The sequence below is a fragment of the Temnothorax nylanderi genome, unplaced genomic scaffold (assembly GCF_030848795.1).
Source record: "Temnothorax nylanderi isolate EJ_2023f unplaced genomic scaffold, tnyl_v1.0 TNYL_tig0040_pilon, whole genome shotgun sequence".
Taxonomy (NCBI): Eukaryota; Metazoa; Arthropoda; class Insecta; order Hymenoptera; family Formicidae; genus Temnothorax; species Temnothorax nylanderi.
The window spans coordinates 1,130,314-1,150,187 of record NW_027249102.1 but is presented as its reverse complement, the minus strand read 5'-3'; the positions used below and the strand labels follow the sequence as shown (position 1 = coordinate 1,150,187).

At 35.3% G+C, this 19,874-nt stretch overlaps 1 protein-coding gene across 1 annotated transcript in view; it reads left to right on the top strand.

Annotated features, from left to right (window-relative positions):
- Positions 1 to 19,503, top strand: part of Shal (potassium voltage-gated channel protein Shal) — a 224,257-nt gene extending 204,754 nt beyond the window's left edge. The window contains exon 4 of the mRNA XM_071704304.1: positions 11,713 to 19,503. Within this exon, the coding sequence (XP_071560405.1) occupies positions 11,713 to 12,090 (378 nt within the window). The 3' untranslated portion in view covers positions 12,091 to 19,503. The remainder of the gene's footprint in view (positions 1 to 11,712) is intronic.
- Positions 19,504 to 19,874: the final 371 nt, after the last annotated feature.

Here is a 19,874-nt window from a genome sequence, read left to right as displayed (position 1 = left end):
CCGTACAAAGTCAAGAACCACCTTATCACTGGCCCGTTCAATTATCTGAACAAATGACAGACGGCCCATTTTCGTACACATATCATACAAGACCAAACTTAAATTCAATGTTATATTATGGATCCGGTTATATTATGGATCCCTCTACACCAGGCCTGTCTAACTGCTCGAAGCGAAGGAGCCACTGCTCCCACTCTTACCACTTCAGACTTCCCCCACCATCCAGTAGTATCAGTAGTGGGGCAGCGGTTTCTCGCAGCATGAGTAGAAGTAGAGTATAGCTATATTCGATTGCTTTATGCGTAACTAAGAATACGCATACAGAGCACAAGTGCGTGTCATATTCTTATTTACGCATAAAGCAATATAACTGAGTATGGTATTGATGGTGATATCTCGGTATATATTATGCGACTTTTTCAGAATATAATATATAATATAAATTAAATAAAAGTAGGCTCTCCTGAATAAATCAAGTAAAAGAAATAAGGAGGCAATAGGAGCCAAGCGCGGTAATTAATGCGCAATCAAATTATCGTAACAATAAATATATTATAATAAAAACGGACGTTTCGACACTTTTTTTTGTGTCATCTTCAGCGTAAAGAAAATACATGATGTTCCCGAAGATAATACATAAAATTCGACGAAGTTGATCTACATAAGTCAATCAGGCGCAGTCTAAATTCACGACGATAATACATAAAAATGAATCAAACCGGAGCAGGTAACGCGTGAACCAAAAGTGTAAATAGAAAATAAAAACTATGAGCCAAATAGGTGCAGTCAACGAGTAAAACAAAAAGTGTAAGTTAAAAATAAATTCCACAATAAACTGTAAGTCAGGCGCAGTCAACGGATAAAACAAAAAGTGTAAAATAAAAATCATATAGAAGTTCGGTAGACTGTAAATATATGCCGGTATGCACGTGCTCCATGTCAATCGCATCTTAAACGCAGTCGTTCAACAATCTCGCAGACGCTAAACTCCCAGGTTGGAAGACAAGGTAGAAAGGAAAGATCGATTGTCCTTACAAAACCAAAAGCGGAGTCATAACGTGTTAAAACCGCGATTTATCAGTGTTAAATATAATTTTCTTACTTACGGAGCAATTACCGGTGTGTCAAAGCGTTAAAACGAGCTTATCACTCTGACGTGTCGTATAATATAATAATATATATTATAGTATATAATAATTACAATAATTTACAATGCCATTTTGTATGTTGACATGATATACTTTGTCTAATGCGAAATTTGTGGATGTACTGCTCGATCAACAAATGTTGAAATGTCAACACAGATTTCAGATGTTGCAATCCGCATTACATGTGACAATGCAGCATCAGTCATCGAAGCACGACTTTTACTTTTTATTTGCTTCATTACTGAAAACGCACTCTCACAACGGTAAGTTGAACCGAACATGGAGCAGATTTTAAGGCCAAAATCTCTTAATTTAGGATAAGTGGTTTCCGATAAAAGCTTAAAAAATTCTAATCCACTTTCTGATCGTCCCATCAGAAAAGGATCGGCCTGTAGATCGCACAACTCCATTCGATATTCAACTTTTTGTTGATCGATTGCAACTGTCATTGGGTTGTTAAAAAGAATAATATCAGTTTTTAAATCGTCAAAATCGGTAAAACGAGAATTAAATTCATTACTAATGTTATCTATAAAATCGGAAAAATGGATGAAACTTATAAAAGGAAAATCTTTTTTTAATTCTTCACAACAAAGAAAATGAACTAATTCGTCTTTCATTAGTTCTATTTTAAATACAGTTAAACGACTCCGAAATCCATTAATATGATGCATTAAATTTGAGATAGTTTGCTTCTGAGTTTGTAATTTTAAATTAAGTTCATTCAAATGTTGTGTAATGTCAACCAAAAAAGCAAGCTCACTCAAAAATTTTGAATCGTGAAATAATTTTTCCAAATCAGCGGCATCCCTCTTAACTTCATTTTTTAAAATATTGGTATTTCTTTCCTAAGAGCGAAAAACCGATTCAAACATTTACCAGCACTCAACCAGCGAACTTCGCAATGCAATGGTAGATCTCCATATGCAGCATTTACTTCTTGCAAAAATGCCTGAAATTTGCGATGAGATAATGATTTATTACCACCTCTAATTAAATTTGTTATCTTCGTTACTAATTTCATTGTTGAAGCCATCTTTATAATTTTCCCACATAAGGCTTCTTGATGAATGATGCAGTGTATCATTCGACAAAAAATATTATGCTTTCTTAATTGGCCACAAAATCCATTTTCAGTTCCTACCATTGCCTTTGCTCCATCAGTTACAATAGCAGTACATTTTTCGAAACCGTTACAAAATTCATTTACATGTTCCTAGACAGCATTAAAAATATCAATACCTTTCGTTGTATCGTGTAATGAAGCCAATGACAACAACTCTTCATTAATAGAAAAGTCGTTCTGGATACATCTCACAAATATACATAATTGACTAATGTCTGAAATGTCAGTGCTTTCGTCAAGGCATAGTGAAAAATATCGACAAGATTGCAATAAATTTTTTAACTTTTGTTTAATGTCCATATCAATTTCTTTAATTCTAAGAGTAACAGTTTGGCGCGATAATGGTACTTGTTCGAATAATTGTATTGCACGTGTATTATCGAAAGCTCTAGCCATTTCAATTGCACACTTTTTAATAAACTCTCCATCTGAAAAGCACTTTTTCGCTCGTGCAATTTCTAAAGAAATGGCATAAGACGCTGCAAGACATTGTTGTTGCAAGGTTTTATTTGAAAATAGATTCTTTTCAACATTTTCTGGCAAATGTTGTTGCATTTTGAGAATTTTCAAAATTTGTTTTCTAATGTCTCCATGATAATGCCCGTAATATTTTTCATGACTTGTGCTATAATGGCGAGAAATATTAAAAGATTTCATAGAGGAAATTACAGTGTTACATAGTAAACACTGTGGTTTATTTTCCGCATTTAAGAAAAAAAAAAATCAATTTCCCAGCTCTGTTGAAATTGACGATTGGACGTATCTTCGCGTTGTCTTTTAGACATCGTTAGTAGAGTTTATAGTTATAAAAGTATATAATAATAGTAGGGATATAAATATTATTCAAAAATGATCTTTCGCCAAATGTTGATGAAATTGGTGAAATAATACCAAGTTATTTATTGATCGGCCTGACTGGCAATAATTGATTAATGTTGAACGATGTTTCGACCTCTAATTTGGGTCCAAGTTACATTTAATGCTGGAACAACATAAATTGCCGGTAACAAATATAAAATGGAAACAATAATGCAAATTACATATTCAACTTACATGGATCATTATGCGTCAAAAGTTATAAATTACTAGTCATCGTTAAAACTTGTGTAACGGGGCGATAGAACAAAGGAATGTAAACTTAGTGCGGTATGACCGTCACGTATAACGCCCGACGAACGACTGATAAATGTGTCATGTTATGAATAATCACAAAATAAATAAAATGACATAGAATGTAAAGTTTACAGTGAAAATATAATCCGATCGTAGACCAATGGCAAGTTTTCCGTGTCTTTCTGCGAGTTTATCGCGTCAGTATGCTTTTTAATAAACAGCATTTCAGAAATTTCTCATTTTTTGAGATGCTGTTTTTTATGTAAAATCTTGACATCTTGCCATTCAAAATTATGATCGAACTCCATTCTATGCTTGCTGACGACCGAGTGTTGACTGGAATGCTTGTTAATGTCCGATTTTATCGATTAAAACGTTCCGATGAAGACCAAGTGGGTCAAAACGTAAATGAATGTCATTGTATACATATATTTTTATTAAATTTTAATTCTAAACTAACATCTAAAAATTTCTTTTGCTCGAATTTTGGCCGTTTAACCTTCCTTCAGCATAGTAAGTAAATATAGAAATTAAATTATATGATTATTTGTAAAATGATACCTAATACATCTTTAAATATTTCGCGCAATTTAAATTGATTAAACGCAAGTAATTGCGCGTGATAAACTTTATGCGTCTACTACCAGATAAGAATTTACGATTTTTTGCTTCCAACGTTACAATTTAACACGGCTGCAGTGATGAATGAGGATTCTTAAGATTGATTTATGTAAAAAAATCTCGCTTATGGATGAATGCGTTAAAAGTAAAATGACACGCGGAAGAAAATTCGACGGTGTGCACTCGCTCTATTCGAAAGTCTGAACCTCGAGATACATATTTCACGTTAATTGTTCGTCCATCAGTATCAGGGATCGGCAAAAATTTCGAGGAATCGATCGGCCCGTCGCACTGGCGCATCCGACCCATCCATCTTTCTGCGATACCGTCATTAGCGGGCGCTCCCTTTCGCGCGATATCCGCGCGAACAATGTGATACGTGCAGGAGCGTACTAGCGAGCTCTCTTGAGAAAATAACAGGGGAGATGACGTCTTTTATTGGACCGATATCTTGTCCCCATGAGAAGGCTCCTCGTTTTATCCTTATGCTCGGTTACCTCTCGAGGATGTGGTAAAGACGCGATAAGGACGAGTCTAATCTGGCCTTTACCGAGGGGCAGCAGGGAAGATCTTTGCCGATGGAATATGGGCCGATCTTGTGGGTGAATAACTCTCAGGCTGCATCGGATAGAGGCCGAAAGAGGCTATTTAAATCCTTGAATCTCTCAGGTTTAGAGAAATCTCGTAGCGAGATGAAGAATTCTCGTTTTATAATGTATATATATACACATCAAATGGTGTGATTCCTTTATAATTTGCGCTATCAAGGAGTATAAAATATAGAAGCTGACCTTATGAAATCATTAAAACGCTCATACAAAAGATTATAGACAAAGTTACATCAATTTGATGTTTGAATGCGCGAATCTGCGCGTCCTATGACACAGGTATAGGGATATCTAACGGATAAAACAAGTAGTCAGTAGCAGTAAGTAGAGCAGCAGTTTATAGTTTTTAATTAAGCCGTTAATGGTTCTAAGATTAAATAAAAGTCAATGAGTAACGATTAGATTGAAACAAACAAAATGACAAGAAGTAAAATTAATTAGTAATAGAGAACTTAAAATAATGGTCAACGAAACATAATTAAGAAAAATAGATATTTGACTGTTTGCCAATTGGCTTCCTATAACAGTACTTAAGACTAATTAAAATTCAATGTTTTCCTTAATTTCTGTATATGCAAATCAATTTTTACTAATTACAGAATATTTTATTTCAAAATTTTTCAGCGAAAAGAAAATTTAAATAATTTAAAATCGAATAATTCACATTGTGAAATTATTTGGAGTAAATTTTGCGGCGCAGGTCGTCAACGATAATCCCGCGTGTTTCTGTTGTATAAATCACTGCTGACTCTTGCATCGGGATTAGAATACGCCTGGCTCAAACGATGAGGGCTTGGCGAGGACAAATCGCGTCCCTCCGGAAGGTCTACGCGTTGAAATACGGACAGTCTCTCGCGAGTAATCCTGTAGTTTTCCAAGATCGAGTTTGCTCGAATGCGAGCCATCTGTAGCATTGAAAGCCGTGCATGGCTCCTTCGGGAATTCTTCGAAAAGCTGACAAAGCCGTTCTACGACGCGATATCTTTTTGCATAACTATGATATCAATACTTTATGTCGACATAATAAGCCAGTAAAAGTTGCTTGCATCTCTCTTTTTTCTTTTACATTATATTCTTTTATTATATCAACTATATACAGTTTATTTACTGTTATATAGCACATATATAAATACAGAATTTTCGATCATGTAATCGATATTTCATCTTTCTTTATGTCACTACAACACTATAATGCTTTTTATCTCTCATCAGTTTTACACATAAATATTTTATATACAAAATATATAATTGCCTTACAACGTTAATCTATAGCGAAACGATCTTAATCAACTAATTATGCAAAACGGCAAGGGAACAGTTATCGCGATCGCGATCGTCATCTATCGCATATGATGAAAAGCTTTTGCCAGTTTACGCGGACCTTGTCGAGTTGCTCGGGCGCGTTTATCGCAAAAGCGATCGAGGCGCTGCTCCATTCTGTACGAGCAATATCCCTTCGCGCAGCGCCCAAGAACGCGACGTTCACTCGAGCGACATTGAGATCACTCGATAACCTCTCGTTTTCCGAGCATCGTCCCCGCAGGATTTCCTCAAGGCATTCCGTTTCTTACGCGGATCACAGAATCCCTCGCGTATATGTATTGTATATATATTTGCGTGTACATCTTTACATATCTGTCGAAACTTTTCTAATAATTAAACAACTTATTCCCAATAAAAAAAACAATGACAGACATCGCATTACGTAAAAAGATAAATTTAAAAAAGTGAAAAATGAAGTTAAAGTGGAAAAAGATGGAAAAGGAATTGAATTGAAAAATGCTGTAAAAGAAGTTCTGAGATATTCAGAACAAAGTACTCTTTTCTTGCAAAGTTTTATTTGCATATTTTCTTTTCTCAAACAGCGCGAATTATTTTTCCATTGCTGTTGTCTTAGTGCCACTTGATGAATAATATGCATGAAAGATTAAATAAATGACATAAACAAAATAAAAATGTTGAAATATATCGAAATATGTTTGTAAATGACATGGCTATCGATGGAAAACGAATCATTATTCATGGTAAATCAATTTAATTACTAAATAAACGTTAGTTATTATTATCTTTTCTCGATATTTCATTGAAGCTTATTCGTGTGATAAGAGCAGTAATATGTGAGCAGATGTAATTAGAGCGTTAGCCAATTGTAATTACGCTCGCGGCGTCTCAAATTAATGCGCGAAATACATACGACGTAATTCAAACGGAAGTTCGTGGAGCCGCGAACAAAATACAAGTAATATGAAATGGCTTAACAGCGAGAAACAACGGAAAGGGCGCGCTACTTGCTGTCTCGTCTCGGCTTAATTCGGGTTAACCAGCAACTTCGTACATAGATTAAGCCAATACATGGCAGACCGAAACTTGGGTCAGCGACGGCAACGTGTCAAGAAATACCTACAGCTTTGCCGCGTCCTGTCTCGGCGCGAAAGCGACATTGTATGCAAAGTGGATTAATTAATTAAGCTAGCTGTAGCGCGAAATTATTACCCGTCGGGAATTAAAATTTAATGAAAAATACGTCAGAGAAGTTTTATATGAGAGGAAATTTACACTCATCAAGAAAGTGTAAGATGTGATTATGTTGAAAGCCTGCTAATATGTTTATTTTCTGATGCAACGCAGTGCTTTTTACACGCAACGAGACGATTAATCATTTTGTTTTTAAGTGTAATATTCAAAGAAATAATAGTTAGATAATAATTCCATTACAGTTGGTTAAAACCATGTGATGATAAATTTATAGATATGTCCCCGTTGTAACTAATGTGCTTCCGCTGTAGATAAATATTGACAAAGCAATAACGCTTTTTCATCATTTATTCAGCGTGTTAAATAATAAACGAAAGCGTTTATCCATGTCTCATCTTGCATGGTTCAACTCAAGCTTTTCACCAATGCGACGTGTCCTAATTAATGTGTTCCACTTGAGAATTGGTGGCATCTTTAGCTTCGCAATTCCTTGCCCTTTTTCGAAAGATGGATAGACCTAGAAGGATCCTGCACGTTGTAGTTTTTCTTATTACATTCTCCTATCCAATCCAATTATTCTTTCCGTTCTTCAGCGCTGCTCTACTCATTGTCAGTTCCACGCGTGAATCTTCTTTTTAGCATCTAAATCAATAAACTTCAATGTTCTTCTTTTAATCCTTACATATATATATATATATATATATATAATATACATACATACATAAATATATGAATTATATGTATATACGAGAGGATATTTAAAAGTTACTGGAATTATTAAAAAAAGAAAAATATTTAAAGTGCACTTATAGGTTTAAAACTTCAACCCTCTTTGAAGTACCTACTCTCTATGTGATTGATGCAACAATCTCAGCGCCTTTCCCACTTTAAGAAACACAGTCTAAATTCTTCTTCCACAGAAGAATGTTGTTAAGGACTGCCAGCGTTTCTCATTGAACCTCGCCAATGTCAGCAAAACGCCTCCCTTCTCTCTTCGACTTTTGTGAGCAGATTTCGAACGCTTGTCGAGGCGAATTTTGTACCACATTTAGTATCTGACAACCTGTGTATAGAACTGTTATAATGGCACCGAAAGGGAGGCTAATCAGCGAGTTGTGGGATTATTTCGAAAAATTAGAACCTTTGCTCGCAAAGTGCAGGATTTGTGGAGTAGAAATTCGGTCACCCACGTTGGGCAACGTTACAAGTTGTTTAAAAACACACTTACTAAAGTTACCCGAATCGAAATTTTTAACATAGATTAGGTCTGCAAATTTCGCCGAATTTAGAGAACCAATGTAGGCTTTCAAGCGCAAAACAATATATGGCTATTACCCTCCTTTGATGCTACGAATTGTCGCTTATTGCCGTTTATTCCATGTGTAGGCTTAAAAGAGTATCTGCTGAGAACCTCTAAAAGGGCTCCAGATTCTGTGCTATAAACATTTCTAGGAAATAATTATTTTGAATTATTTAATATTCTTCATTATCTCATGTACTATACTTGCATTTAATGTGCATCTTGATTTCAATAAACAATGTATTATATAATTTGCTTAACTGTAGATAGACTAAATATGATAAGCAAATAATAAATAATATACTTGCTTATCGTATTATATACTCTGCAGTTAAGTAAAGTACATAATTAATACATTGCTTATTGAAATTAAGAAATGCATTAAATGCAAGTAGAGTAAATGTAATAATGAAATATTAAATAATTCAAAATATTAGTTTCTTCGTTGTTCTATCATAATTATTTCAATAAAATCTAATACAGTTACACTTTAATACAGCTACCGTTAATAAGTTGCTGTTTAATACAGTTGATTTACACTTAATTCTACTGACAATGAGTATATATAGTACTAATAAGAATATTTTTATATTTTAAAATTAAATAAATATCAAATTGTGCCCAGAAACTATATCACAAAAAATACATTTGAGATATAATAGTAAATAAAAAATATTACTAATTCTATGTTAAGTAAGTAAATATTACTTGGAAACTAGTTTAATTTTTAACACGAATGTATTATATTATAAATTATAAGATAATGATACTTTTTTAAATGTGTTTTGTAATAATTGATAAATTAAATATTTTTTATACTTTATCTTTATTAATCAAACCAAATATTCAAATATCACAAGTATCATTTATTATTATTATATTAAACAAATTTTAGAAAATTGTTCAATATTTTAAAGTTTCCAATTAGTAATAGGATAAATAAAGATAGGACGGTACGATCTGGTAGTTAGGCAAATTTAAATTACATATTTATATTTACATACATTCTAGTAAATAAATAGTGTTTTTCTTTTCGATCTTTGTGATCAGTATTTCAAACGCGTGTTGAGGTAATTTCTTTCTGTATGAACTATATAGGCTGCATTCGGGGAGCGCGCTATTAGCGCTATTGCATCATTCTATCTTTATCGCTCATCAAGTGTAGAACAAGGATAGAATAAGCAAATAGCACTAATAGCGCTAAGTGTAGAACAAGGATAGAATAAGCAAATAGCGCTCCCCGAACTCAGCCTTAGTAAGCAGCTAGACACGTGCCCTTTGATATACAATGGATTCTCATAAAAAATTACCGACAATCGAAGAAATTAAGCATTTATTCGAGGATGATGTACTGCAGCCTCAGTTAAAAAGATGCAAATTGTGGTGAATGTGGTGAATCAATTTTAATATCCAACTGTGTCGATGATGACCGCATAAGACATATAATTACAAAACATAAAAGCTGGGATGAGTAAGTATTCAACCGACTTTTATACGACTTTCAACGATTTTCATACGACTTATCATGTTGAATAAAAAAATCCTGATTCGCCAAATTGGGAAGCCTATTAAATTTTCACCCATTTTATTAACGAACTATCACTGAATCTTATTATTTCTTTCTTTGTTCTATATTTGCGTTTGTTTGACGCACACTTATGTATGCACTGTACATACCTATGCTTTCCGAGTTATCGGTCTTCCAGCTTTCTGAGTTGCCCAATCTATAACAAAAATACTACTGATTATCCGTAATAAAGTATTAAAATAAAAATAAATAATAGCCTAAAATTACGTACTAAATAAAGCTTTAAAAAGTATAGCATTAATTGCAGGTCGAGCGTCTTTTTTTCCAGTGGCAGAAAAGTTGGTGATGCTCTCACCGTACACCTCTATGAGAGTTTCTCGCACAAGCCTTTTCCAGTCGCATTCCTGATTTTCCGTTGTTGATTTTAATTCGATGTAAGCGATTTTCTCTCGAGATAAATAAAAGCTGCTATTTGGTAATATCTCCATCTGCAATAATTGTTCGAAAATCGGTTAATAAGCTTATGTCAGTAAAAATATAATTTTTTAACAATAAATGTTAGCAGCTTTTACTAGGTTGTCCCCAGGTTTCACCATTTCCGCCGGAATCTGTATCAAAAAAGAAAGAAAGCAAAATAATAAAATGGAAAAATAAAATACATATAATTATATTGAATTCTTTCAGGGCTCCCCTTTACCTAAAAATTTTTTCTATTATTTCGGTCGGCTTTTGCTTCAGATTCATATGAATGTCTAAGAGCTACGAGAAGAAATTTTAAAAACTCAATGTCTCGTTTGATAACTAAAATATAAATAAATGAATACAAATATCGTCATAATTTTAAATAAAAAAATAATAATAAAATTACAATTACGAAGCTACGCAATTAGAAAATTACTCTTAAATGGTATTAGTCCTGCAAATAATCGTGCTGCATTATAGTAGTTTTGCTCTTTACTGGATTGAGAATCATCCGAAGAATCCAGCATCAAAGTTTCGCTGCTACTCTGCATAGAATATTCTTGAGTAGATTCTGAAGCTGCTATTTCATTCGTGGCAATAAAAAAGTCACAAGGGGCGAGAAAGAGTGGAAGAAAAGTGGAAAAGTGGAAGAGTGGTGATTGGTTTCTACCTCACGACAATGCCCCTGTACAGCCTTGAGCGTTCAGCAGATTTTGGCTAAAAATAAAATGGTAACTGCGCCCTACCCGCCCTATTCACTCGACCTCATCCCTTGTGACTTCTTTTTATTCCCACGAATGAAGCAGCAACTTAATGGGGGGGGGGGGTTTGCTGACATTGACGAGGTTCAACGAGAATCGCTGGCAACATTTAACAGCATTTTGGAAGAAGAATTTAGACAGTGTTTCTTGAAGTGGGAGAGACGCTAGGATTGTTGCATTAAGTCACACGGAGAGTACTTTGAAGGAGTTTAAAAATTATTCGGAAATTTTTGGGTACTTCTTTGTGTATACAGTATATACGCAGTCATATATTTGATTTATCTTTTTTCCATTCTTTATTTTCCCTTATTCTTGTCTCGATCTGTCTTAGTTCATCGAATATCTGTTTTGTCCTTTAACTTTAGCCCAGTCTTTTTATTACTCCACTTAGTTCATTTCTTTTATTCGTTATCTGAACCTTTCACAGCTCAACGAATATCTTCATTATCATCATTGCGCATGAATGAATCTGCAGCATGGCTCTTTTCTTCAGCGTTTCACAAGCTCAAATTCCGTCAGATTGAGAAAGCCCTCTCGCCTAAAAGCTCCGTTTGTTATTGTTTTTTCCAGGACCGCGAATTCGTGGAGATGGAGGTGCCGTACAACGGCGCTCCGAAGAGGCCGGGCTCGCCATCGCCCCTGACCTCCCCCGCGCACAGCACTGCCTCCAGGGGCGGCCTGCTGCAGTCCTGCTGCGGGCGCTGCTACCCCCAACGTTACCAGGTACGCGGTCGACGTATACTCGCCTCGATTACCTCTATAAACGATACCGCGCCCTCGTCCTCCTCCCATTCTCACCAATCGCAACCCGGTCGTTCGCACTATCAGCCGGCCACGGTCGATCCGACGACCGTGCCGAACGTCGTGTTCAACATGCCGGGCGATACCGATCGGCAGCGTCGTCAGGGCGCGAGCTCGTCCAGCCCGTACAACGAGACGAGGGTGTGAGCCGGGGTAAGGACTGTCGAATACGCGATTCTTAATTATCCGGCGGACGGAATCGATCTTTCGAAATCGATTGCCGGGGACGAAACGCATCGCAGCGCGACCCCCGGTCACTCTCGCCGAATTCTGGGACTGTCGATTGGGATTCTTGTTCTTCGAAGATGCTGTTGGCTATTCCTGTCGAATTCTCAGGTGTTGATAATAATTTTTAGCGAATTTCTCGGATGGACTTAAGGAAACAAAAATGATGTCGCGAATGAGACATTTGTGCATATTCCAGCCTTGCGTTGAAATTAATCGCTTCAACTACGACGAAAGTATTACTCCTTTAAGCGCTCCTCGGCTCGACAAGACGAAACCGACCTTTACTCGCGTGCGAGGGAGAATTAAATCGATACAAGAACGCGACTCGCACGAGGCTGGCTCGTACCGATTGTATAGTTACATCGCGAGTAAGGGATCTTAATTAAACGAACGTCTTGCCGAGGAGCGCTTAACTCGGATACGACGCTCTTAATCGTCGCTACTAATGGAAATCAGCTGTTTCCAACCGAGCGAGCAGCTTAACGGTCGCAGCCAGTTGTTTCTCCTCATTCTTGATCCCTCAGGGTCGTTCTAGTCGCTCTCAGTCAAAATTTACGATTAACTGGGGCCTCTGACGACAAAGACTAACTGCAATGCGTATCGCGAACGGAGAACGAGACAGAGGCGCGTCGGATGTACTCTGTCTTTCTTTGCAGGGCACCGTAGCTACTCTATCTTCGTTTCTGCTGTCATTAATACAACGTGCAGTTTCTCTTCTCTGGCGAGAATGTTAATTGTCCTTTCGGTACCGTTTGTTCTTCAGCGCGGTTAAACTTTCTTGAAGATTAAATCGTAGATCTAAGGAGATTAATGAAATTGATGGAGATATGTCTATTTATTCGGTGAGAAGATTGGATCTTTTGATTTTCAAGACGAAAACAAAGACAAAACAAAATTTCATTAAAGGCAAGAACGGGTTGAGTTACATTTAGCTCGCTTGTAGTCCATGATAGATCAGAGTAATGAAATCATAGTTTGCGTTCCCATTTAGAAATTCATCAAATTACGTCTTTATTTTTTGCCAAATCATGATATCTCGTTGATACATTCGTATTATATTTTATTTTTAATTAGAGATCGATAATATAGGGTTTTTATCTTGTTATGTTTATTTGAAATAATGATTATAAAATACACAAGTCTATTTAGATGAATAATTTATTATATTATAATATAGAAAAGAGCTTTCATTTTTTTAAGTAGCATGAAGTTTAATATGAGAATTTATTTATTATTTTTGTAATGTATTTTATATAATAACAAAAAGAGAAACGTTTTTTTTTTCCAAAAAAGGAGAGTCCAAACTCGAAGAATATAAAAATGGCATAATATATAAGAGAAGTTGAAGGTTAGATTGGATACAGTCGAGAAATTAATCCACCTTGTTTGCTCTTGATAGATCATCCCGAATTAAAGTCGAGAAAGTTAAGTTAAAGTTGTTCTAGAGCTAAACTTCGATTGTCGAAAGAGATTCATAGATTTGATCTGTATTGTCTATCTCTGTCCAGCACTGCCGTTGAAGGTACGAATTTTGGATTGATATTCTTAAGCTGGCGTTAGACTATGCACAATTCGCGCGATTCGTGATTCGCGAGTCATAGTAATTTGTCAGAAATTTATTATTTGCCAACGTGGACCCACCACTCTTCGCAATTCATACGAATCAATACAAATGTACCGATTCGTGGTGATTTGCATCCTTTGAATTCGTTGAGAAACCACTACGCTGGCGAATTAACACGAATCACGAATGCGAATTCGACGAATTTTCTCTCCGCACTATTTGCGAATACTACACATGGATTGCGAATCACGTGAATTGCGAATACGCGCATAGTCTGGCGCTCGCTTTAGGAATTAGGCGATAATCTCGATTTTAATCTCCATCATGAGGGCGCGGCAATTAATAGGGTCGCCGACGTTTCGCTCGCTTGGTTTCCAGAGAGATTTATCGTTGAAAATGTCCAGATTGGCAGACCAAATGAGGTGTCCAGCATGCGAGCATTCCGTTCCGCTACGTTACTCTATTGACTAATCTTTAGGATTGCTCAGGTACGCGTTGACCGAAGAATCTTATCGCGCACATTTATCGTGACGAACTCAGTATTTTGTCGTCGGTAACTAGGCATCCCCGGAAGAAAAGACATTATCTCATAGTAGTTGCTATCCCTTTATCAAATTCTAAATCGATGTCATAATTATAAAGATAGAGTAATGGCAAGTGCACTGAACTTTTTACTCTCTCCTCGTAATTTATTCTTCCATTTCTTGATATTATTTATATTAATCGGGCTCCATGTAATATTACTTAAGAACGAGAAGAAATAAATTAAATTAAATTACAATAGTTTTATATGTCGATATTTTTTCGATAATATTTATTTCGTCTGTATTGTATTCTTCTTTATAATTGCTTTAACGTCTTCCTCTTTATACAATTCTTGAATTTACTTAATTTATAACACTTAAACAATATTTGTTTTATTGTTTCTTTTCGCTTATTATGCCGAATATGATTTATATAGAAAAATTTGCCTTCAAGGAAATTATCACGTCAGGTCTATCACATTAAAGAAAGCGCAATTACATTTTCCGGCGGGTTTCAATTTTCTCAGATATATTTTTGTTTTCATTCTCGGCGAGCTTCGCGATTCTTAAGTCTTGATCGTCTCGAGTATCTGATAATATAAATAAAACGGCCACGTGTCTGTCTCCCTTCGTTATTCCCTCGACTTTTTCCGACGTTATCTGTTTTCGTTTCATCACTCTGATTGTGAGTGATAGTTTCGAGTGCCGCGCGAAGGAAATAAAGTCGTCTCGCTGGATTATATTGGTACTTTGAAGAAAACTCACAGAGTCACGTGCGTTTTTCTGGAACATTTTTTCCGAGAATTGCGGGAAGAGATAATAGCTACTTTAAAATTTCATTACATTGTCTTGTCACCTGCAAAATTTTATCAATATATTTATAGTAATAATACATATTGATAATGTTTATAAATGAAGTATGATTAATTCCCCAATTTCTAATAATATATCATGTCATTGGTTGGTATCTACATAAATATATCATTGAGTTGTAGAATTATATTGAATATTTACCTTGACTATCTTATCGCGGAATTATTGCTATATCTCTCGATGGCATAAATGGGATTTCCGAAGGATCGACATATTTTTCCATATTTGAGAAGAAACTTTCGCTTTTCTCGCATCAAAGATCAAAGCCGAGACAAATTTTAAAGGTAAAGTCGTATCATTCAACGCATATTGATAGTGACGGTCGACATAAATTTACATACAAATCGATCTTCATATAACCAAGGTCAGTATTAACGAAGAAAAATAAAAAACATGAAAAGTGATGAACAGCCATTCATCAACCCGTTCGATCGATAGATCCAGTACGAAACATCGTTGAAATTCCATTAACAAATGCCTCTGTTACCTTGGCTTTCATTTTTTGCGACCCTATACTCGACTGCCGTTTTATCCTTTCCTTCTCATCCTTCTAATCGTCGGTTAATCCACACCGTAATTTACGAATAAGTAATCCTTATTACGCTCGTGAAATACTGATGGCGATTCCGAATGAGAACAATTTTGACAATTAGGCTACTTACAATATTTCATTTCAAGAATTATTAAGACCTAATTTTTATTACATTAATGTGACTTAATTTAGGTTAACTTTATCTATTTAATTTTAAATTTTTTAAGGTTTATGTTTTTAAAATTTTTCAAGATTTATTTACGCTTTTTAAAATAGCTGGTAATTTTTATGTTTAAAAAGTAGAAACGATTCTTTAATATTGCGACCGTTTTATCACAAATATTCTTTATCGTATTTCCTCTTTTTCTTCCTCTTCCTTAAATCATTACTCCTTTCATATCGATCATATTGTCGGTGGAACAGTATTATCCTTCATCTGAAATATTGTCTTCCATTGAAATCATCTAATTTTCATGGAAGTTTAGTGAAGTACTCTTTTGTTTTCCTTACATTGTAGATCCATGAAAGATCTCGATTCATAGGATGCCTTTGCCTTGCACTGATATAGAACTTGAGCGAGTCGCTCTTTTTCTCTCGATCATATCGCAAGTCAATGACACGCAACCTGTATTTTATAATTTCAACAAAAAGACTTTATTAATTTTGTTATTCCTATAATTAAGTTTTTATTGAATTTACATTTAATTGCAACAATTATAACTATTCTTACGTGTATTTTATATTTTAGATAAAGTAACAATATCACAAGTTTCAAATCTGTTAAATTAAACTTTTGTTTGCCTCTTTTTAAAACTACATTTGTTTGTCAATTTTATGAACAATATGATTATTAATTAATAATTATTAATAATTATAATGAAATAGAATTAATAATTATTAGATATATGTAATTAAATTGCAAGCAAATCGAGAAATGAACGAAAGAGGAGCTAGAATTACGAGGGTTGCGCGTCGTTGTGCTTATACAATTAGATCCATAGGGGATCCAGATCCGATAGAATCGACCCGTCTTCCAGCGATACTGTCGACTCCCATCTCTCGCGGGGAGCGTATCTCTCCGCAGCCTCGTGTCCCATGTCTTCCATTTTTAGATTAACTTGACATATATCGCATCGAGTCCCTGCCCCGAGCTCGCGCCCGTCCTGTGCTCTCGTCTGATAATCGCTCGTATTAATAACCCGTAACTCGATATATCCCCGTTCCATTAAAATCTAACCGAACTCTCCGCCTATCCGCGAGTACGCCGCGCCGCCGAAAGTTCAACCGCAAACCCGACCCGGTGTGGCCGATTCACGAACGAGCAGCCAATCGATATGCCGGAGACAAATCCAGCTCGTATTTTATTATTCATAGAAATCATAATTGCTATTTTTGCGAGCGCGCTAGTGTAACGTATTTCAGCTTGATCGAAACGCGAAGCAAATCCGCTAAGCTGTAAATTATATATTTAATTAAAACCTAAATAAGAAGGAGCTACGCGCAAAGTGATCTTCGAATCTTTATATTCGTAATTATAAACAATAATTCAAAATTTACATAAATTTCGATAATTTTCTAGAAAATTTGCGTACTACATTTACATCTAAATTGGCTTTAACATAGAAATTTAATTAGAAATATATCATGCATTCGTATTAAGGTAAATCGTAATAGGCTTTGAGGCAGTTAATGTTAAGATTCTTGTATTTTAATAGTTTCTTCGATGTGGACGGTTTATATTTAAATCTTAAGATAAGAATTTCACAAATAATAGTTTCGCATTTCGATTTAAAATCTACGTGACGCTAGTGATCGTCGCTGTTAAGAACTGGAAATCGCGAATTGGTGATATCACGAGCAATATTTCAGCAGTGATGTAATTATTGCCGAGATAATCAGCTTAAATTCCGAAAATGGCGGAAAATTGCGCGAAGAATTCCGAAACTTTTCCTTATCAACGTGGCGATATTCGTCACGAGTAAAGGAACGAAGTTTCGAGATTAAAATCCCCCAGAGGTGGGCAAAAGGGTTGATCAATAGTGCGAGATTTTTCTGCCCTAAACTAGCTTTAAGATGAAACGAACTCTTCCCTTGTTGACTCGACGATAACAAAGAAGCGTTCGAATTATTACGATTAATTATCGACCGACAGCGATAATGCAACCGGTGACAATGTAGGAGCTCGCACGGTGCGAGAGATGTACATATATATAATAATTCATTAATGCAAGTCGTTTCATGGACTCGTCGAAAACTGGCTTGCGTTGAAGATCAAACGAAAAAAGTTTTCATTTCTACTTTCGTGCGACTTTAATTTCTCTCATTCGCAATTCGTAAACTTCCTTCGCAGCGGGGAAATAGCAATTTGCAAGTTCATAGTTGTAATATCATCCAATTGGAATAATTTTTTTTCCGTCTTATTGTCTTATAACTATTGTTTTATTTCACAGCATAAATTAAAAATTATCAACTGTGGTGACAATCTCTCTCGATGGTATCGTTTTAATTTCTTTTTTTCCTTCAAATTTCAATTGATTAAAACGAAAGCAGATGTAATATATATTGAAATTCTAAACATCTTTAACTATATTATTTCTTCAAGTTGATCATACGGATTGTTGTTATCGTCTTGTTGTAAGGAATTTAATTGCGACGTTATCGATTAATCGGATTACTTGAGTATCTTTTCATTTCAAATAGATTTCCGATCGTTTCCCAATCTGGGTGACGCACGCCAGTCTGACATAGTTTTCCCATTGTGATCGGTTCACGGGGAAATACGGTCGCGCGTCCTTTATTTGTTTATTTTTTTCCACGGAGATCCATATCGACGTCATTCATTCGTCATGCAATCGATTGTACGTGGCGATTAAGGGTTGATCGCGAACCAGTGTGCGATTGTCAGGAGAAAATAAAAATGAGACGTAACATGATTTCCTGGGGAGAATATACAAATATTTATCTCAACTTGTCGTGTATTTGATTGAAAATATTGTCACATCTAGTATTTCTATTTTCTAAAGTTTCTTTTCGCCAAATGTCGTACTTTGCTATTTTGAGAGTTACATTTTTTTTATACCTATGAGATTTTACATTAGATTAAAATTGATTTGCGAGAGAACGGTTGTATTGATAATATTCATGCGCTGTGTCGAAGTTTTCGATCGGCCCTTGTTACATTTTAGCTACGAAATACTTGCCACATTCCAGAAAACGGTCTGTTACTCTCGATAATGTGATTATTTTTTTTCCCCACGTATCGCGGCCTAAGCGTGACATGATGAAATCAAATCAACAAAGAATCAAGGAAATAAAGAAACTGAGATTTTTTAATAAACTCCTTCATTCCTCACATGACTCTTTTTTAGGCAAATATAAATAACACATTTTTTTTGTATAAAGATTATAATCAGAGCCATAACAAACATGAAAATGTTTGCGACATTGAGAAATATTTTATCACAATTTTTTTTTTCAGTAAAGTGCAATATGAAAGAGAGTGGTGACTTTGTTTCGTTATTTATTTTTAAATATACACACGTTTGTAATGCGTATGGATTATACGTAAAATAAAATACTGTGATATTTATATTTGCATGAGTTTTTTTATGCAAGATATAAAAACTATGACATATTAAAAATATTTTCGCGCGCAATTTGTAACGTTAAGACGATTATTATACACCTATTATTATTACCTATTGACAGCGCTATTTAGATATCAAAGAAAGAGATATTTAATATTAAGAGATATCAATATTTGACGACTGAAAGGTGTTATTTTTGTTTCTTTTTTATAAACTTTTTAAATGCAATAAACGGTTATTAACGATCGCTAATATCATGTATAGCGCGGTAACGGGATATAAGCTAGTTATTGAGTTGGGAAAGGGATAGGAATCGATAGCGCTAATTATGACGGGCAATTATCAGTGTGAAAAAAAAATGGTGGAAAATGCTAGTCGGGCAGCGAGCCAAAAATAAACGTTTGACAAGAAAATCGCTGTCCGTATGCGCAAGTTTGCACGAGTTTTTACAAGTCGCTGTATACAACCGCGTGTGTGGTCATCCTTGCACAATTATCGACTTCGAGTTGATACAACGGCCCTGACCTTAGGGTTATGCCACGTGATGTATAACGCTTAGGATAGAGAAAGTAGGTTCGATCGTCCTTCTATATCTTTTCGTAAAGCGGCATTCACATCGCAAC